Source organism: Hippocampus comes, unplaced genomic scaffold (genome assembly GCF_001891065.2).
Source record: "Hippocampus comes isolate QL1 unplaced genomic scaffold, H_comes_QL1_v1.1 scaffold9, whole genome shotgun sequence".
In the NCBI taxonomy this organism is placed as follows: Eukaryota; Metazoa; Chordata; class Actinopteri; order Syngnathiformes; family Syngnathidae; genus Hippocampus; species Hippocampus comes.
The window spans coordinates 3818254-3841212 of record NW_017805275.1 but is presented as its reverse complement, the minus strand read 5'-3'; the positions used below and the strand labels follow the sequence as shown (position 1 = coordinate 3841212).

The 22959-nt window shown below is 41.5% G+C and overlaps 1 protein-coding gene across 1 annotated transcript; it reads right to left on the bottom strand.

Moving 5' to 3' along the window:
* Positions 1-608: 608 nt before the first annotated feature.
* LOC109515763 (gamma-aminobutyric acid receptor subunit beta-2-like) lies at positions 609-21509 on the bottom strand. Its single transcript, XM_019869760.1, has 4 exons — positions 21260-21509; positions 21066-21166; positions 20777-20844; positions 609-857 (listed from the first exon to the last, which is right to left on the bottom strand). The coding sequence occupies exons 1-4, from the start codon at positions 21331-21333 to the stop codon at positions 633-635; spliced, it is 468 nt and encodes a 155-aa protein (XP_019725319.1). The 5' UTR covers positions 21334-21509; the 3' UTR covers positions 609-632.
* Positions 21510-22959: the final 1450 nt, after the last annotated feature.

Below are 22959 nucleotides of genomic sequence, written 5' to 3'. Positions count from 1 at the left end.
AAAATGGACCAATTATTCAATTGCACATGATCCCACACCACAAATGCAATGTGATAAAAAAACTTTAATAAAACACTGAATACAATAGAACAAATGTGAATAAAATATCTAATCAATTGCATTTTTAATAAATTTTTGAAATGGTAAAGAGACTTTATGGACACCCTGTAGTTATAATTTATACCATAAACTATGATCCCAAAACACCAATGACTATTTTCCAATTAGCTGGGTCTTTGGTGCCATCTTCGGACATTACAGAGGGCATGATTTATTTATTTATTTAGTGACTAAGTGATGATCAGTCAAACAAATTCAAATATGAATAGGTGAATTTATGAATTGTGAACTGCAAATAGTCAGGGGCTAACTGTACATGTTTTTTTTATTTTTTTTCATTGCATGATAAACTGGATCAAATGCTCTTTGACCATACATTCCCCACCCGTGCTTTGGACATTCAGCCAGGCTTGAGTAAGTTAAATCTAAACCACATTACTTCCGATACACCAGCATACAGTTCATCATGAAAAAGGCCCAGTTAGATGCACCAGATAGGACCCCGTTAGCTCATTACGCTTCGTAATCAATGCGCTAATCATGGCACACAAGAGGGGGCAGTTTTAAGCGGCTTACCTGAGTCCATAAAGCACGGTGCCGTCGGGATGCAGGCGGATCATCCTGTTCTTGACAGTGACGCCGTGCACAAAGGACTTCTTGTCGTTGAGAAAGTAGGTGTCCGGGACCCACAGCTGGTCGGCCACTCGGTTGTCCAGAGTGAGGTTGTAGGCGATCTCGGAATAGGAGAGCCGCTTATCCCGCCACGCTTGCTGGAAGTACATGGTCAACGTGTAGTCCTACGGGAGAGAGGATGAAGTCCATGGATGGATGCTGAGCCAAATGACATGAATACAATCATCAAACACACTGGATGTTCCTCTGTGGAATGTTCTCACAAGGATTTTAGTAGGATTTTGGATCAAATGTAAAGCGCCTTAATTCGTCGAAAAACTGCCATATTCTGGAGGTTTGCTTTTTAACCTACATCTAGCAAAAAGACCAATGGACTACCGTCAACATTTTAAAACATATATACAGGAATCTGCACTCCATGGGGTGAGGGGATGTCATCTCACAATATACATCAATAATCATGTACACTATAAAATGAACCTACACCCATCACTTACGCACAAAAAGCAGGATTGAAGAGAATTCAACATTCACTATTCTTCAGCAAAAACTAGGCTGAGCTGAAATACTTCCTGTTTGAATTCTTCATCTTTCAAATTTACAGGGTCAACAAAATAGTGTGCCATTATCAGAAAACTCTACAAATCAGTGGGACCTCAAAGTCTGTATGATCCTTTCTACAATACAGGGTGTGTCCTTTAATATGATTTTAGATTTTTTTTTTTTTTTTAGATTTCAGATACCCTAAAAATGTGTTTAACTAAAATGCAACTTGTGTTGAAAAACAATCACTAAATCTTAAACTGGAAAGAAAACTCAGGCATACCAATGTGCTGGAGCCTATCCCAGCTGTCTTCGGGCAGTAGGTGGGGGGACTTTTTTTTTTTTTTTTAGATTTCAGATACCCTAAAAATGTGTTTAACTAAAATGCAACTTGTGTTGAAAAACAATCACTAAATCTTAAACTGGAAAGAAAACTCAGGCATACCAATGTGCTGGAGCCTATCCCAGCTGTCTTCGGGCAGTAGGTGGGGGGACAGCGTGAACCAGTTGCCAGCCAATCGCAGGACACACAGGGACGAACAACCACTGCGCTCACACTCATACCTAGGGACAATTTGGAGTGTTCTATTGACTGCCATGCAAGTTTTTGGAATGTGGGAGGAAACCAGAGTACCCGGAGAAAACCCACGCAGGCACGGGGAGAACATGCAAATTCCACACAGGAACGCCGGAACCAGAATCAAACCCTGCACCTCTGCACTGTGAGGCCGACGTGCTAACTTGTCGACCACCGGGCCGCCATTTATGTTATGTTTGCTGTAATACAGATCAATCTATTGCTTTTGTTGGTAAAAAAAAATCAAAAATCAAAGGAGGACATTGAAAACAAAATCGCATATTAAATCACAGCTGCAATATTGAGAGGGAAAAATATCATAATTGGATTATTTTTCCCAAATCGTTCAGCTTTACATGTTACTATAACATGAGATAAAATACCCATAAGCACTCTTGTATTGCTTGTATACATTTTAGCAAACATGTCGGCCATGTTTGTAAAATGCATCACGTGAGGTTTGCATGTACATTCAGATCATGTGTAAGTTGTCATGTGTACAAATGAGGCATATCTAGTTCACTGGCTACACAATCAATCAAACTTTCAACAAAATCCTCCTGCACATCCATGTCAAGATGACTCCATCATACATGTGTGGCCACACGCTGTACACGCTCTACATGCTAAGGAGGTCATGTAAAAGGTCGATCGCGGACTCAAAGGCCACTGCTCGTACCGCGGGCCATCGCCGCTGCACTCGGCGGGTTGAAATTCAACAAACCTCTCCTAATTTTGACATCATAACCGGAGGGTAATGTTCTCAGCTGGCTGACTGTTGTCGTGCTAAAAATATCTGCTTCCACTGGAACAAATGACGAAACTTTCCGCTTTATTGAGACAATTTTGCCTGGGATGCAAATAGCCAATAGCTTCCTCCAGCTGGGGCTTTGGCGCTCTTTTCTTCTCCTGGCTGCCTTTGCTTGTAATTCTGCTTCGTGATGAATAGCCAGAAGTACTGAAGATGTGGCAGAAAGCGCGAAATATTTTCGCGTTTACACCTCATCTCTCTTTCTCTGCTTCTCACTCTTGACACCCACACACCCACGGAGAAATACAGCACTGCAGTGTTATGTGCTCTTTTACGGTGTTGAGCAGAGCCGTTGCTGTAATGAAGGAATACAGCCTGTAAAACATGGCCATCATCATGGCTCGTTACAGCGTTTTCCCCGAGTCTTTTTTTTTTTTTTTTTTTTATCGCGCACCGGCGTGACAAAGTAATCGCCGCTTTTTGGGTCTGGCTCCCTCGCTGCCGAAACGTCGTGTAAAAGGGCATCTAAAAATACACGGGCTTCTGCCATGTTGATGTTGTTGCGGAAGGGAAAAGTCAAGCGAGGACTTTGCCGTCCTTGCCCCATTACCCAGAGTTCCCGCTGAACCTTTTCCTCTCACGCTCACTCCCCCTCTGTCTCATTATCCGGCTGCCGATCGCTCGGCTCCATCACCTATGGGATCGTTAGCTGCTGCTTGACGGACCCGCACCGGTCGCCATGTTGAGCAAGCATAGGCACACACTGAGTCTAAGGATTTCTTTTACATCCAAAAATTCCATTTGGACTCAAATTTGTTTCTATTTGTTCAAAACTGTTTTTAATTGTACAAAGTAGATGGTCTACATTTCAACTTTTAATATGAAAATCGACCACTTCATTTATCGTCCAATCCTTTTAATCTTCTATTCTTTATTGCATTCAACCAATTGTATAATTGGTTAAATTTTTTGGATGATTGGTTATTTGTGTTCACCTGTTAAGAACTGCCTATGCCTCACCTGTGTTAAAAAAAACAAAAAATAAAAACATATCAGGGATGAATGTATAAAAAAGTTATAAGAAATAAAACACTCATTCAAATCACCGTTTTAACATGCCAAATACGTGCTGCATGTTGGTTTAAAAATCACTCAAACTAGCCATGGGTGCAACGAATGTCTTTCGTTTTCATCGTTGTCAATTAATATTATACGTAAGCTTTCAGCATTCATTTTAAATGTATTTATTTTAGTGTTGCGGTATGTCTATAGAGAAGAAGTACAGAAGCGTGGAAATGCCAATGGGGTTAAAAATTTTTGACTGGGAAATACTTTTAAACATGCAAATACGTTTTTCCATGTTGTGCGTGTGTTCGCTTTGTTTCAGCTCCAGCTGGAGTGAAGGGCGTTTCGCTCCAGCAGGTGCACCTGTTCTTTATTCAAACCACGCCTGTTCAAGTATTTCAGGACTGCCATGCTCACAAGTTCTTGTTGGATTATCGACCCTATTCGCTGTCCTGCCTCAAGTGTCATCCTCGAGACCTTCCTGCTCTTGTTCCTAGTTGCTCTTATCTGTTTAGATTCCGGTTTTGTAAGTATTTTTGTTCTAAAGATTTTTGCTGATTTTGGTTACGCGTGTTTGGACTCTTGCTATTTTGTTTTGTGTATTTTCAAGATTTGCTGTTACCTTGCCTTTTGCAAACGTTTTCTGTTCATGTTTCGTTTTCCTGGCTTTTTGCTGCCAGCGATTTGTCGTGTTCGGGACCGAACCGAATAATGTTTTGGGGATTGCAGAAATGCAGGCTTTATTTACAGAAAAGCGCACCGACAAACGACAAACAGAAATCGCTGCTCACAAGGAGCCAGGAGAAACAATGCATCAACAAAAGCGCTTGCTAAAGGCAAGGTGCTAGGCGACGCCTTTCAAGCTAAGACCACCACTGCGTGTACGCTTTTCTTTGTCCCTTGTGTTTTACATGGAACAAACTTCTCTATTTGCATTCATTTTAATGGTGCTCGTGCCATCCCAAGCATTTGTAGCGTAATCCCGCAAACTAAGGAACCAGAAAATGGCAAGCAAAACTTGAGAGATTTGAATGCTGTCAAGGTGCCGATGTCTTGTTTTTATTCATGCTCAGTTAAGTGCGTGTATTGTGTGCATTTGTGGCTGATTTGTGTTGGAGTAGCGAACACCTGCATGCTGCCCCCTGGCTGTGCTGTGACTTTGTGAGTGTAATTACGGGTTTACAGATGGCGCTTTCACACGCGCACCACTGGGCATCTCTCGCTACTGATAGCTTTTAATGCATTCCACAACTGATTACATTACCTCCATTTGCTTTGCAATGACTCATATGAAATAATCAAACCGCATAGTTGGAAATATTTATTCCGTAAATCCTGCATCCATTTTCTGTAGCACTTGTCCTCATAAGGGTCAAGCGTGAGCTGGAGCCTGTTGCAAGTCAATCGCAGGGCACGGAGACAAATGAGCATTCACACTAGGGCTGAACGATTTTGAAAACTCATTTAATTGCCAACGTGATTTAATATGCGATTATTTTTTCAAGGGCATCTCATCTATTTTTTCATAAACAAGCAATAATTTAATGTGTTTTATCATAAACCATTTCGGATTTACTATACATACAATGTTTTTGGTCCTTTAGGTTCGGTTTATGTTAAAATAAAGTCAAATGAACCATAAAATTCATATGACACAAAGTGTGGCACAAATCAGCAAATCATTAGTCAGGTTACAACAATAAGGCAAACAAGTGTGCGGCTTTATCACTTAAACTTTTCATGTTTCATGAAACAATGGCATGTATAAAAAGCATGTGGACTACACCTCTGAAGCAATTAATCTAGCTAGAGCACAGGTGTCAAAGTCAAGGCCTGGGGGACAGATCTGGCCCGCCACATCCTTTTATGCGACCCGTGAAAGTCTAAACCAAAATTTCAAATTGTCATATGTAATCATAGTAACAGAGATATTACAAGCATTTTCTTGTTACGAAACCCCTTATTATATTAAAGTGAAAAATGTTTAAGCCAGTCATTATACATTCTCAGTATATAAAAAATAAAGCCTACCAGACCAAAAAGAAGCAGAGGTTTTTGTATTTTCCCCCCAAATTGTAGACTTGCAATTTGAAAATTGTATTCTACAGCATTGTGATCTCATTTTGATTAATTGACCCAAACCTATTGATGCTCTGCATTGAGTTTTCAGTGAACCAAATGCATGCTTTGGGAATGTGGAAGGAAGTTGAACGTCTGAGCTCGGAGTTGAACGCCAGATTGCCAAACTGTGATGCGGATGTCCTCGCAATTAGGCTACCATGAAACCTGTAATCTGTAATATTTTACTTCATTCTTTAAGATCCAGAGGCATCTCCATCACGGAGCAAAATACATTCAGTATTTTTTTTTCCAAGCTTGCGATATGTAATGTTTAATATTGTATTACTGTATTCACAATTTGGTGTTTTCTTTCATTGCATTTACTATTCTTCTGGGCTATACGAAATGGGCAAAATTTGCCCTGTAAGCTCAGAGTAAAAATCAAATCAAATAATGAAGCCCCGAAACACAGATAAAATGCAGCAAACTACAGTCTAGTAGAAGGCCCAACTGTGTCTTTCTTCAACTAAAAATAACCAAAAATAACGGGAATACTGTATGGGGTTTTATGTATTCAGAGCCGAGTGTCCACATTGAAGATGGGGGCTGGGGAACGAGGCAGGTGAGAAAGGCTAAGCAGCACGCAGCGTCCCAAAAAAGCTGCAGATGACCGAGATCCCGTGTCGGAGTGCGGGCTCGCCGAGCGACCTTCACTCTCCTTGTCACAAACTCCATTAACATGATGCAGACGGCTCAGTGAGCACCAGTGAGGGAGACATCTTGTGGAGTGGAGAGCATTGAATAAAAAAAAAAAGCAGCATGACAGCACCCCGAATGCGTAAATGCAGAGAGGATTCGCAGTGGGCGCAGCCGCTTTGGATGGAAAAGATGCATCAAGGCTGGTTGCACAGCGACAGTGGCGCCGCAGTTGTGTTTGTGGGGCTAACAACCCCCCATTAGGAATCTGACAGATTGTCAACGACGATGTTTGTGTTTCGCTGAGAAATCTGACAGGCGACTGTTGTTACAAGACCTCCATTACGACTACATCAGCCGTCACAGCCGATAAGGCAGGAAAGTGCCAGTGAGCACACATTTCTGTTGCATGGATTTGAAGGCTCCCCTTATGAAGCGCTCGCTGTCTCTTCACAACGGAACCGCGTCCTGCTCTGTAGCATCAACCAGTACACCTTGGTTTAGTGTACAAGAGAAGCTCGGGGCTTTTTTTTCATAGTCGGCGTAAATCTCAGTTTATCTCTAGGCAGAGGCAGGTTAGACCCAAGGTTATTATCGTTAAGAAAACAAAAATAAAAACTAAAAGTGAAAAAAGATTCTTCACGAAATTAAATAAACGAAAATGCTTTCAAACTAAAATGAAAACAAACTGAAATTACATCATAGGTTTATTAAACTAACAATAATTATTGTGAAAATATCCTGTGTCAGTTCATATCATACATGAGTATTTTGGGGTTGATTTAAAAAATATTTTTTCTGTATTTCCTGTACATCTGTAGCAACAGAAAATGGAAGATCAGTTGTCGTGGACTTCACTTTATTACAATATTTAATGACCCTATTTTTTTATCTTGCACTCAACACACACTCCATGTATTTAAAAAAAACTAAAACTAATACTAAAACAAATAAAACCTAAATTAAAATAAAGCATCCCCACCAAAAAAAAACTATATATAAAAGTGAAAATGAAATTTAAAAAAAGAACTAAAATGAAAAATCCAAAACTATTGTAACCACGGTTTAAACCCAATGTTTGTAAAAAAGCAGATGAGTGCAGGAGGGAGTTGTCACATCCGACTTCAATCATTGGCAATCAAAGCGGCTAATTTCAATCCGTTTAAATTCAGCGTGCTAGTCACGCACTAGCGTCTGGACATGACAAAAACACATCTGTGCTGTGATGTGGGTGTTTGGACACACACACACACACACACACACACACACACACACACACACACACACACACACACACACACACACACACACACTTGTCCCCCCTCCCCCATCGCTGTGATGATTTAAAGAATATACAATGACTCAGAGGGTTTGATTCCATCTGTTCACATATTTATGAAAGAGTTCAATCTGTCTTCCTGTGCCTCAATCAAATTCACGAAAATCACATCAGGTTAGCTGTGCTGGGATGTAGACATTGTCTGACCAGGCATAGGTTTCGACTTTGTGCCACAAAATTGTCACTCCGCCGGGTGCATTTCATTGTATACGAAATTCAGCATACAGCAACATTTGCGCAATGGCGCAGGCGCGCTGTCTATGATAATAGAGGCCTTTGTGACAAGTACCAAAATAAGCGAGCATTTTTTTAGCACTCTCATGTTAGGGGTACCAACTGCTGCTGATGGTGCCAAAAAACTGCACATAAACCAGTCTTAATGCATTCATTCAACTGGTCGAACTGCATTTGCATACATGCAGGCTTCAAGTTAAATATAAGAGCTGAAATTTCCCCCCTCCCACCCATCCTCTAACCCCGAAAGGCCTCAAGATGCTTGTATGATTCTTTAGCGTTTGCAGTCAACGAGCTGTTTTTCAGCCACTTAGCTTCAGTGGAGAAAGTGCCTGACAGAATCATTAAGGAAGTCATCAACACATTCAAGGCCTTTAATGGAGATCTCTGACGACCAACCACAAACCGCTTTTTGCCACTGCACCAGAGTGGAAGAGGGAACAACAGGGCCAATTTCAACCTGGCAATCTTTTTTCCTTTTTTTAAATGCAATAATAAAAAAAAAATTAGTTTATTAATTTCTTACTTCTAATTCACTAATTAAAATGTTGACTATTTTGTGCTTTTTCATTGTGTTGAATATGTTTCGGATATGACAAGAAAAACTGTGATTACTTTTTTAATTAACCAGTTTTCCAGGACAAATGCAAGTAGACTTTTGAAGAGGGTTGTAACAAAAACATGCTTGAAAGCTACATACACTCAAAAACTGGTTTTGATTTGAAAGATATGAGTGCAACAAATCGAAACCAGATTGTTCCATTTCAAGAACAATTTTAAGAAATGTGGGTGTAAATGCTTGCTGTGGCACATTATCCAATGTCAATGTTATTATTTGGACGAAAAATTATTTAGCGTCTAAATTAAAAACATGTTTTGTTAATTGATCTATGCCAAGCATATATATATATATATATATATGTATAGTAAAAGGCAGAACAATCAAACACCCCTCCAAGAAATGCCAGAACGTACATTTTACGTGTGTGTCCACTTTTTGTGAATGATTTTGCTCAGTGGTGTGGCGTGATTTTTTTTTTTCCGATGTGAAATATGTGCCTTGGCTTTATCAAGAATGGGGAAACACTGTGTGCACCCTGTGCTGTGATTGATTGGCGACCAGGGTGTGCCCTGCCTCACACTCAAAGTCAGATGGGAAAGGATCCAGCTCACCCATGACCATAATCAGGATAAGCAGTTCAGAAAATGGATGGATGGATAATATAATCATATACACTAGTATTGTTCAGGTTTTACGATCAAGAATGCAGTCATGGCTCATGTCATGCACCGCAAACATACAGTACTTAGTATTTACAAACAAGGCCGGTCACCACGGATTAAATATAAAGCGGAAAAGCCCAGTTTGCATGGAAGAAAGCCCCGGGATTAAGTGTTGTTCTTTTGCTATAATTATGCTTCTGACCATATTAATCTGCGTGTCCACTTAGCATAACTAATGACTTTGTCCTGCAGCTGCCATTCGTATCTTAAAGCTGGCTGGAGAGCTCCGTGGAGTCAATGGAGCAGTCAAAAGGACTCCAAATAAGCTACTTTTTGTAATGAAGACATCATTTGTGCCAATACCAATGACGGATAGTCGGCAAATCAACGTAAATCAGCGATCATTGCAAAGACGAATGTTTCCAGGAATACAGTGATTTCATGTTTTAATTCAGCTGCTGCGTACTTGCTCTGGATTCTGAATGCGGGCATGAAAAAATTGTCGTCATCTGGACGTGGTACAATAAAGTCAGACAAAAACAAATGAAGTCACCGCTGCTCTCGGTGCTTCGGTTAGCGGCAATTATATTTGGTTGTTTTGTTTTGTTTTTTGCAGAGGATGTTGAATATATGCTTGTGTCGTGAAATGATTTGCCTCCATGTGTTGCTCCGTTTGTTTTCCAATGTTGTTTTCCAAAATTATAAAGGGGTTGTATTATCGCAAATGTCGATGCTCCTTGTTTGGCATTTTCCATTGTGGCTAAGCATTAAGCTAATGGAGGTATCCCGACAGCAAAGTTGTTTAGTCACCCGTGGTGTAATTCTCTTTGTTTTATGTTTAGTTAGAGAGTAAATTTCTGGAGATGACATTCAACACATTGAAAGTTTATTCATTATTTTTTACTAATTATATCTTATTTGTCACACAGTTGCATATTTTGAAGTGGGTTGAGTTTTCTGCCAACATACAGTACTGGTCTCTATTTTGTGCTTGCAAGTTAAAGCAAAACAACACCGGTCAATTGTATCTCAAGGCACCACTGTAGTTAAAACTGAATTTATAAATCCCAGGCGGCTCGGTGGTCTACGGGTTAGCGCGTCGGCCTCACAGTGCAGAGGTGCAGGGTTTGATTCCGGCTCCGGCCTTCCTGTATGGAGTTTGCAAGTTTCTCCCTGTGCCTGCGTGGTTTTTCTCCGGGTACTCCGTTTTCCTCCCTCATTCCAAAAACATGCGTGGAAGGTTAATGGAACACTCTAAATCACATGTGTCAAACTCAAGGCCCGGGGGCCAGATCTGGCCCGCCACATCATTTTATGTGGCCCGCAAAAGCAAATCAAACATGTTAACTTCCATGATGCTTGCTAAAATCTCTACCAAAATTTAAAATTCTCATATGTAATAAATAAGAGACATATTGTAAGCATTTTCTTGGAACCAAACCCCTCAGTCCAGTAACTTAAGTCAATAATAATGGTTTGTTCAACTATTGTTTTTTTTTTTTTTTTTAATTTACAGTCAAACCCCGGTTTTCGACCATAATCCATTCCAGAAGGCTGTTCGAAAACCGAATTGTTCAAAAACCGAAACCACGCTCTTTTTAAAATAAAAATGTTTATTGAACACATCTGCTCACAATGGAAAGCAACACGAGGAAGCATCACTTCCTCGTTCTACCCGAGGAAGCATCACTTCCTCGTGTAAGGAAGGCGAGAGGAGTCAAATAGTGCATTCAAGTGCGCTCAGTTTGTTCGAGAACCGAAATTTGTTCATCATCCTAGGCATAAAAAACTCGAAATTTTTGGTCGAAAACCGAATTGGTCAAGAACCGAGACATTCGAAAACCGAAGTTTGACTGTAGTTTCAGTCATAATGGCCCTCCAAGGGAAACGGTAACTAAAATGCGGGGCACAACAAAGATGAGTTTGACACCCCAGCTCTAAATTGTCCCGAGGGGTGAGTGTGAGCGCGAATGGTTGTCTGTCAATGTGCGCCCTGCTATTGGCTGGCAACCAGTTCAGGATGTCCCCCGCCTACTGCCCCAAGACGGCTGGGATAGGCTCCAGCATGCCCCGCGACCCTTATGAGGATAAAGTGGATCAGAAAATGGATGGATGGGTGGACAGAACTTGGCTTATTCATGGTGACTTAGCTGAATGGTGGGGCAGTGCCCTTGCGCCCTCTATTGACCGACCGCCATTCTCCAGATGCAAAATCCCAATTTGCCTACATCTCAATGGTGAATGTCAATCAAATCAGAAATTCAGCGAAGCCAGAAGTAAAATAAAAATTGACATCATTATGATCTGACTGGCGGCCCGGTAGTCCAGTGGTTAGCACATCGACTTCACAGTGCAGAGGTACCGGGTTCAATTCCAGCTCCAGCCTCCCTGTGTGGAGTTTGCATGTTCTCCCTGGGCCTGCGTGGGTTTTCTCCGGGCACTCCGGTTTGCCCACATTCCAAAAACATGCTTGGCAGGCCGATTGAACACTCTAAATTGTCCCTAGGTGTGAGTGTGGGCGTGGATGGTTGTTTGTCTCTGTGCGCCCTGCGATTGGCTGGCGACCGATTCAGGGTGTCCCCCCACCTACTGCCCGAAGACACCTGGGATAGGCTCCAGCACCCCCCGCAACCCCGAGTGAGGATAAAGCGATTCGGAAGATGAATGAATGAATGAACGAATGAATGATCTTATTGTTCGCTCAATGACTCTGGAGGTGGTTAATGGGTAAGCCTTGGTGAAAGCTTGCATTCTCTGAGTACATGCAAATCAAGGGTACCAGCAAGCTTTGCAGACGCCGTATAATGATCATTTGAATCAAGTGTGTTGGATTCGGGAAACATCTAAAACAGGCTGGATAGGGGCTCTCGAGGACCGGACTTGGGCACCCCAGGTGTAAACTACGTAATAAAAACAATGTACACGGGGGAAAACTGTGTATCCATTTCCGAGTATGTAAATGTTAGAACGATGTTTTCTTCCCTTGGCTTCCTCGGATTCAGCGAGAAAAAAAAATAAAAGAAGTCGTGTTGTCATGGCAACACTGAATAAAAATAACACAAGCTTATTTTCCACACGCTGAAAATAAAATGGAGCAGGATCAGTTTGGACAAACACGATCAAAATTGTATTTCTCAAAACACAGACAGAGAATGCGTCTCTCACGCAGACGTGCTGTAACGTTTTTTTGTTTAGTTTTTTTTATGCCCGGTCATGTGACGGCCACGTCCTCTTACTAATGTCAGTGTAATGACGGTTCTAAGAGAGACGCTCACGCCCCGCTAATTCCTCCGTCGTGGAAGCCACCACAGCTGGTTTGTTTAAATCTTTTAATTCGCAGGCAGCTAATTAACATTCAGAGAGGAGTATTATATTGCAGGCAGCGAGCTCAGGTATTTTACATGTAATTAACAAGGAGGAGGAGGTGTGGGGAAGACAGCCTAATTCCAGCCTGGCAAAGAAAGCTGCACGGTGAAATAATGCAACATAGACGCATTGCTTGTATTAAATCAGCTGCACTACCATTGCACATCTCATGCCCATTTGGATCACGCAGGTGTGGTTTTGGTGGAAAATATTTGACCCCTTAGAATTTATGACCCTAGGGGACGATGTTGCATTTGAGAGCTGGAGAGAAAAAGAGAATAAGAGTTGCACAACCATTTCCGCCGCTCCCACACACTATTATTGTCCAGTTTGTAACTGTTTTGGTCGAATTCTGCTGTACTGTGTGCACTATGATTCCATTTTTGACCACTCGGTAGTGGCACACCTTTTTAGTTTGAGATGGTGTAAATTTGAAAGACAGACGAAACCATAAGTACTGCATTTCAGAACAGCCTAGATTTTGTAGAAATGTATTGGCTCTTATCCACTGTAATCTAGTTTTGTAAACCTACAGAAAGTAACGATTGTAGGCTAATTTTATGATGCATATCTTTGACCATGATTTTGAATGTGTAATTTATGATAGGGAAACCTTGTTTAATACTTTTCTGGGATATGCAATGAGAGTTGCTGCCCAACTCTCATTGCACAAGTCTGACAGGTGGCAGACTCTTCTGGCATAAAACAAAGCGCAATGTACAAATGTAATTTCAGCTGCTAACTGAGGAGGTTGAGTGACGGTAGCGAGAGAAGGCAGGAGTGATGGATACATGGTGAAGTGAGGGTGTCTTGACCATGTTATCACAGTTTGCCAGCACGGGTGTGTGGTCACACCTAAGACTCGGAGGACACTTCCCACTCCAAAGTAGCACATTTGTAATGTCAGGCTACCACAGTGCTGACTTGACGAGCACTTTTCGCTGGCCCTCAATGCGGCTAACTTTCGAGCCTCAATGGGCTATCGCTGTTCATCACACAAGACAAAAAAAAAAAAAACTAAACTACATTGGACCTTCTTGGTGTTTGTTGGTTAGCAGGTTACTTGTTCATGAAGAGTGAGACGGACAGGACTCTACCATTTGCATTTTGGGGGAAGGGGAACATAACCATGAAACGGCAAAGAGTGAAAATAAGGCAAGAATGACACTGTGTGTTACCTAAAATGTATCCGATTTTTGGAGTTAACAATTTCAATGTAGTGGCACGGTGACCTAGTCTTTAGGACATCTGCCTAACTGATGGTCAGGATTCAAATCGGCGCTCCAGCTTTCCTGTGTGGAGTTAGCATTCTTCCCACATTCCAAAAACATACACGTCAGTTTCATGAAGGACTCTAAATTGTCCAATAAAACAAACAATACAAATATCAAATGCTGCTTATCATTACATGGGACTCTACCCGCTATTGATAAACATGAGGCTCACCTCCACAACACTCCACTGGCCTGCATCTGCAGTTGTGCTTACTTTACAACTGACAGACTCGTAATCTGATTTTCATCCATATTTTGAAGAGGATCCATTCTGATTTGAGGATATCCAATTTCGTGTGTTTTCATTCTTCAAATTTGCATAGGTTCATTAAACAGCAATTTTAAATGATATGTTACATTTTGTGTGGTTGCTGATGATTGAATGTTGTTCTGGTTTTTATGTGGAGGGGGCATGTGTCTTTTCATTGTTTTTATGCAATGACAATAAAACGGGACTAACTAACCATTAGGTCTGCAGGTCACTTCTTGTGTCATGAAGTCCAAGACTGAACTATTTGTGGCTCTTGGACAGGGTAAAGTTTCATCCTGACACAAAGAAAGAAATTCAATCCCCATAACAAATAAAGTTTGATGAGATTTATGAGGGGGTAGGCAACTTCTTTCGCTGTTAAGATTAGACAGGTAGGACTCAAGCATTTGCATCCTATTTTGTGTGTTTTGTTTTTTTGAAGCTGTGAAACATGGTAGTAGGTCAAGCCCAATTACAAATTCCCGTTTCACTCCAAAACAAGCAGCAGCCCCGCCGCCTCAGCGACTTCAATGAGCCCAACCGAAATGTTGAGTTCATTCTTCACCAGAGGCATTTCGATCTTTAATTAGATGAGCGGGCAGCTGTTCACAACCCAGACCCGCTCACTGCTATGATGACGGGCCAGCACACAGGCCAACGCTAATCTAAGGGCAGCTTCTTTCACATGTCCTCCATTTTGCTTCATCCCCATACCATTAAACGTTTTTGCTGAGGCCATGATGCAAAGCTGCAAGTCAGTCCCATCCATGCATGAATTAGAGAAGCCAAGGAAAGTTATTGGGTCACATGCTTTTAAATGTGAGATCATTCAGAGGTGAAACAGTCTGATTTCTGATTCGGCCATTTTAGGTGGGAGCCCTTCAAACTTGATGTATCAAGGATTTTATAGGTGAATACTCCAAATTGTCCCTCGGTGTGAGTGTGAGCGTGGATGATTGTTGGTCTCTGTGTGCCCTACGATTGGCTGGTAACCGGTTCAGGGTGTCCCCCGCCTACTGCCCGGAGAAAGCTGTGATAGGCTCCAGCACCCCCCGCGACCCTCGTGAGGATAAAGCAGATCGGAAAATGGATGGAGGGATTTTATAGGTCAACAGTTGTAACAAACTAAACAAACTAACCAACACAACTAGCAGGGTAAGGCAACGCCAATGAAGTATCCCAAAATTCACGTCATCTGAAAATATCCCTACTTAAACAAATCTGGAGGCTGAAACGGCAATATGGCTATCGGGATTTGTGTAGGGGGACAAATAGAAAGAGATCAAATATGATTTCACTGGTGATCAAATTATTAAGTCTAACACAAAAGCTTTCTTGACAAAATAAGTACATATGCATGATAGCTGATTTGATACGACGTATTTCATTCATAAATATGTGAACAGCAGCCATCAAACCTTCTGAATCATTATACAGTATTTTTTTAAATCATCCCACTGGGTATTACAGCTATGATGGAGCACACATACGATGTTCTCCTGTGTTTTTGAGAGACTCTAGTGTGTGACTAGTGCATCACATATGAAAGGAATGAAAGAAACCACATTGATTGGCTATGACTGAACTCTGCTGTGACCACTCCCACAGCGGTGCAGCCCTCCCACTTGTAGATCCGCCCGGCTTGCTCTCCTCCACGAAATGAGCAACATGGGGTTGAAATCACCTCTGTGCAGAGTAACACCATGAGCCGCTCAGGATTTATGTTGGTGATGAAAATAGAGCCCTCATACTGAAGGTAACATTCCTGACAGAATTTTTGTTTTCATCTCATTAGATTGTAGACCGTGCCAAAACATGGTTGATGTGTATTTGGACCTGGATAATATGATCACAGATCTCATAAAGGGTTCATCAGCTGGCCACCGCAGAGACATGAAATAAATAAATAAATAAATAAATTGTCATCCTCCCTGTGTTTGTTTGTCAAAAGCATCCTGGCCTGATGAGGAAGATCAAAGCGGCCCAGCACAGAGCGGAGGTCACCAACTTCAATTCCCACAATCACGCTTGCACCGCTGATATTATTGATTTCGGCAAGATCAATCTCATCAGCTCCTCTGATCTCCTGAAGGGAGGAGTAGGACATTGTGACCCGTTACATAAGTTGCACGTCGACAGCAACTAAGTTTGAGCGGAAATGTTGCCCTGTCAGATCAGAGACACATGTGGCGGGCTTTTCACAAGACGAATTCTGTGTCATGGCCACAGGGGGCTGCGTGACGTCAGTCACCATTCAGCGTTTTAAGCACAGTTTTGTGTTATGCTCCACACACGGATGTACGAAGCAGTGTTTTTTTCCACATGAATGCTTGCATGGAGGCCCAGTTCTTAAGTAAGAGGAGCCTTTAGAGCAAGGCAGAGGTGGATTACATGGCTGCTGAGCCCAGAGTCGCAGCCAGGGATCCAGTCAAAGTGGTGGGAGGGAGAGGATGGAGGCGGGAGGGAGAATGGAAGGTGAAAAACCAGTGAAGGGGTTTCTATTCCAAATCTCCCCCCGGCCCCCTGAGGCACTTCCGCTGTGGCTGCATCCTCCACCAAAGTAAACCATTTTGCTCATCTCGGATCATTCAGTTGTTGGGCTCGTGCGGAGTGAGTGCACTTAAACATCTGTGCCAGTGAAGCTAAGTAAATAACTTTCAGATTGCACATGTGCTAGGGCTGAACAAGTTTGAAAAACAATAATCTAATTGCAATTTTTTTACTCAATATTGTGACCGCGACTGGGGGCGGCATGGATCAGTGGTAGAATGGTCGTCTCCCAACCTTGAGGTTGGGGATTCAATCCCCAGCCATTGCAATCCTATTGATCTGTCCTTGAGCAAGATGATGAACCCCCTGATGCTGTGCCATCCGTAGGTAAATGAGAAAAACAATGTAAAGTGCTTTGAGTACCAAAGGTAGGAAAGTGCTATCTAAGTGACAGCCCATTTACCGTAATTTAATAGGTGAGTGTTTTTTCAAGGTCCTCTTCCCATTTGTTTTTTTTTTAACAAACAAGCAAGAAATACTAAATATTTTGGTTTTATAGGTTAGCCTTATGGTAAAATAAAGGAACACGAACCATGAATTCAAATAAAAAGGCAAATTATTTTTGAATGCCCATTAACCCGGTGGTGACTGGAATTGATTTTGCAAATTGGCTGAAAACAAATGCTGAATCTGAATTTTCAGATTCCAGTCAGAACAGCTCATAGCATACTGTCATCAGAGAAGAATGTTTGGACGGCTGTCACATCTCTGCATGTGTGACGCATCTACATGGGGAGTGCGTGAAAGCTCCGTACGTGATACGTACCAGCGCATGCTTTGACGTAGTTGCGCATGAATAACACATGTCTGTGGTGTATGGCAATATTTGGCCGGTTATTGAGCATTAAATTCAACTGCTAAGAAGTTCGTCAATAAATAATGTTGGCCTCTTCACACGGTCCTAGCAACAAGTGAAAGGTTTGCAAAGTTGGACGCCGGACTTAATGGTGATTTAAAATTGAACCAAAGAGAGAAAATCATCCTTGGTACGGCGCGAGATCCTGGAAATTATCTAACTTATTTTAAACTAAAAAAGGAAAACCTTTCCATGGCTTGATAGTTGATTCGCTGCATCATCATGCTGGTGTAGTCTGATACATTTGATATATATATATATATATACGGAACACACTTTGGTGCCATTTGCTTAAAAATGGCATCACGGATAATTGAAAACACCACCACTTCCAATCCCTCATACTATTTTCATGATATTATAAAAGAGTTCTCCTCTATTGGGCTTTTTGTGAATCCTTCTGCAAACACAACCCTTGATATACTGTGCATTTTTTTCTCAATTGACCTTGTGCCCCAATTAGTCACAGAGTGTGTCATTCTCTTAAGACATATAAACGCCACCGTCAAATAAATAACACCTTTCCTTCATGAAAAAAAAGAAAATCAAAATTACTGCAATAATTTCCGTCATCTATGGACATTTGAAGTTTTAACTCTGTTGCAAACTGAACCAGCAGCACCAAATGAAACATGTAAAGCAAGTGTGGGCAATTCCAGTCCTCAAGGGCTGCTCTTCTGCACATGTTAAATGTTTCCCTTCTAGCAACACACCTGATTCATATGATCAGCTCATTAGCAATCTCCGTTAATGATCACCATCCCCTCGAGGACCGGAGTTACCCACCCCTGATGTCAAGGTTACCGCCTCCCAGTTTGCCTCAATTCTTGTCTTTAATCTGCATTTCTTCGTGAAAGCGGAGTTCTTTTTATTTGGTTTTGAATTCCAGTTTCATTTCACAAAAGATGACCAGACAGCTAATATTTGATTTTTGCACAAATAAAGGCAGGATGCCAATTTTTCCAGCCAGTTGCACTTTAGCGACTGCACACAGGTTACATTCACAAAACGTGACAGATCGGTTGGTGATCCTTTTGTACTGAATGCTGAATTTTGTGCATGGTTCTTGCAACCCAAAAAATTAATCAGGCCAAAGGGAGTGTGCTTGAGCGTTGACAACACATGTAAGCATACAACATAAACACATTTATAGCTGTCAGCATCAAGAACAAATCATCCCTCCAAAATATGCTTCAAACTGTGTCATTCCAATCCAGTTGAAATTTAGAGTTAGACTAACTTCAAAATAAAGAGGAATACATGGACTTAACTGTGTATCTTTGCCTTAAAAAAGGTCAGTTTAGCTGACACACACATTGACATGCAAACAGGCGCGATGGATATTTAAACAATTGTTGGAGTGACACATGTAGTACCCATAGGAATATATTCTTTATCCTCTCGGAAGATGACTAATATTGTAGCAATTTACTGAGTAGTCATACTGTCGAAGAATATGTTTGTTTTATTTCAGCACTGCAGCACTTCCTCCTGGTGGCCAAGGTGGGCACACCAGAAGGAACAGCACACTCAATTGGATTGCAGCATTAAACCATGCCATTTTAGTTTGAATAGTCTTGTGAGAGCATTCATAAGATATGATGAAATGATGAAACTGACTAAAGTTGTCAGTAGTTATAGTATTAAAACAAAAATGTTTCTAAATGCAAACAAACCAATAAATAACAAGAGAAAGTAGTTTCGGGGGGGGGGTGGCAGAGCTGTATATGGGACATTTTCGTAAAGGTTTATCACTAATGGTAAAGAAAAATACAACTTTATTTCATTTTGAAACTCTATTCTTTTTCCTGATTTGAGTAATTCAATTTTTGGCTGCAAAAGGTAAACATTGTTTCTCAGAAGAAAAAAAAACACAATAAAGTTGTTTTCAAACTTTTAATGGCAAAATGTCTTTACCGGTATGTTTTTTCCCCAAACAAAATTTCATGATCTGCATGCATCCTGTTTTTGAAAATGTTAATTACATTTTTGGGGATATTGAAAAGGATTTTTCAAACACAAATTCCTCTTAGTCTTAAGAGTTCCTTTTTTCCCCCTATTCTTTACCAAATGGTCTTTCTGTGACAATCAAGCTATCTTTACTATCAATTCCACTGGACCGAGCCTCATTATTTTGTTGCAGTCCACCAGAGGGACTTTTGGTCTAAAGCGCCAGTATTTTTGCATTCATGCAACAGCAGTGCAAAATAGATGGTTTTATTTCCGAGAAATGTTTGAATTTGGGAAAGTGTCAGAACAATTGCATCTCTACTGTTATTTTAAATGTATAAAGTCAAGAATGTAACGGGTTTCATGAGTCATTAGGAACATTCATGCACTTGTGTCTGCGGAGTTTGAAGGGCAACAAATGTCAGTTGTACAACTCGCGTGGTTGCAATGAAGCTGTTTGGCTTAATCGCTATGTAAGATGCGTATTTCAATGAACCACCACCATTTACTCGAATTTTTAGCAACAGAGTAAAGATGTGGCAACATTTAGATCATTAGCATTGTGATTTTTTTTTAACAATGTTCAGATGATATTTGCATTCGACTGCCATGATATTTGGATATTTATCATTGATTATTCATTGGTAACTTTTTTTGAAAATAGGATTTCAAGCATGGCTGTGTCAGCATGAGAAACTTTATATATACGAAAACAAGGTTGGATTAAAAACAAAATGCTAAATTGGGGTCGGGGGTATCTTTAACATTATTAATTATATGAAGACAATGGTCTTAGTGTAACTGTTCCTAAAAGGTATTATTTGATTCAAAAACTGCAAGACGGACGGCATCAAAGATTCCTTCGGGTCCTGTATGGCCCCCGGGCCTCAGGTTCCCCATCTATGCACTAATACATGCCAGTCCTTGAGGAGCAGAGCGTGTGCGTGTCAACAAAATTACACTAGTGGAGCAAGGAACGTGATGCACTCATACATAACACACACACACATACACACACACACACACGCAGGCACACACTCGCGCACACGCACGCCCACAGCTCCAAGCGCGCGTAGCCGTGCCAGTGCGTCTGAGTGCGCCACCGAGTGTGTGTACGGAATTCAAATGCGGCCAGAGCTGCAAATGCGGGACTGAGACGAACATCGCGTCGGTGGACACAGACACTCAAAATCCGCATTTAGGACAAAAAAAAAAAAAACAAAACACGCACACATTTGATTTCACAGCATAGGTGGTACATCCACATGTAAAACAGTGCGAATTTTCCCCGTTCCCAACTGCGCTATGCATGCATATGATTTTGTGCAGGATTGAAGATGCACCTACCATGTTGACTTCGGACACCATGTCTATGCTGGCGATGTCTATGTTCATGCCCACGGCCACTGGTGCACCTGCAAAGACAGGCAGCCATTAGGAGGACAAATCTTCTCATATCAATTACATCTTCGTGACACAATACTCCGATGTTCGTCTCTGTCGGTTTGTCAGCGGCTTTCATCGATTTATTAATCGCATTTCGTTTGTCTAACCGCATTATGTCAATTAATGCAGATTTTCTGACCCATGTCATCACCACGATGGCTTTTTTTTTTTGGTGGGGGGGGGGTCTTACCACCAAAATCGGGCCTCAATCGAATGTCGTATCCAGTCATCAGTCTGTCCACCGTCTCCTTAACCAGAGGCATGTTGCTGGGATCTTTTAGATCCTTGACGCTAAAAAGGAGGAAAGGGAAAAAGGTGGTGTCATGCCCCCCAAAAATGAAGGTAATCATCGCATGAAGCACAGCCGACGTGTAAACCGTTTACCTTTGAGTCCAGACAAAAGTGACGAGCAGGGAAAAAGTCAAAATCCCAAAGTGGTTTTTCCTGATCCTCCCCATCTCAACAGTTTTTGAGGCGGTTTCGGGATGCGAGTGAGCAGCGCGCACATCCAACTTGCCGGAGACGGTGCAGAGGAGCCAGTGAGGTGCGCATGCGCACTGCCGAGCCGAGATCAAAGCGCGGAGACGGCTGATGGTGCATGAGAAGCTTCCATTGCGGAGGAAGAAAATGTATGACAGGCACAAGTGTATACGCTTAGCAAAGACACCCTGAGAGAGGAGCACTTTTTTTCTGCCCTGCACAGTGCACCTGCGTTTGTCAACAAGGTCCAACATAGCAGTGGAGCGTTCACAGGCTCTGCAAGTTTATTAGCCCACGCCAAGGAGATTGTTGTTATGATCAATTTGTTTGTGTGCAACTTCCTAACTACATGTTTTCATTTATCAAGATGGCTTGTTTTGATGGAGGCTGGGGATTCTAGCAAGAATGGGCAAATTCAGTATTGCTCAGAATCTCACAAATTCCATAGGTACTGTGCTTGGATCAAATTTAGATTTAATTAAGATTAAATTAAAAATTACAATTAAAAAGCCATCAGAAAATATTGTGCTAACAAATTTAAATCTGGATATAATTTAAATTTTGATATAAAACATAATCCAATCAGAGTATAATTTCTTCCGTTTATAGGATTTGAATCCAGTAAAGCCAGAGACACCCCAACAAAATGTGATCCCCGTTTGTTTTCCTGAGTTTGGTAATGTGACATTTGCAAGCTGAGCCACGATTGGTCCTATATCTGAGCCCTGGGCTACTGTGATGTCATTTTCAGTCGACACCAATGGCATAACAGCCGCCCCCTGGGACGTATATAAACGGGTGAATAATGATGCTTACTTCATATTGCACAAATGCAATATCAATTTGAATACCGTGTTTATACTAGTTGGGGTGCATAAAACATTTTTTTTACTTAATTTCCTGTTTAATTATAGCTAAAAAACATTTTACAACATATGAAGGCTAGGTTGTTTTCCTAACCCATTGCCTGGGTAGCTGTAGATTTTGAGCAGATTGGGTTACTTTTACCCAAGGTTGGGTTAATCATTTTGACCCAGCCAATTGGTTTGGAGCCTGGATTTGGGCAATCTAAAGATCTGAAGCTGTCCGCCATTTTGGACACAGTTATGGTGTGTCCTGAAGTTAAAGTCAGTTTAATGTAACATTCTTGGGAACTGTTGGTGGTGGCTGGATGACTCAGTGGGTAACATTGCTGACTTTGGACATGGGGATTGGAATTCCAGTATCAATTTGAGTGAATTGCAACATTCAGTTCGGTCTTTGCACAATATGTTGACTCCCCAAGCAGTGTCGGGCTCAATCCTGGACAAAAAAAACGGATGGGTTGTGTCAAGTAGGCCATCTGGTGTAAAAACTGTGCCAATCACAGAAGTGACTCACTGTGGCAACCCTGGTAGGGAAAATTGCTTCTTCTTTTAGAAAATGTTGGGAGTGAACATTTTGTTAACCATATCTCTACTGCTAACCCATTTGTTGACAGCTTTAACTCACCCATTATTGGATCAAAATCTTGACACAATGCGTGTCAGGTTTTGCGTGATGGTAGTTAGTTGGAGGACCCCCCCCAAAAAAGCAGGGAGGCAGGAGGAGCGGGGTGGACTGAC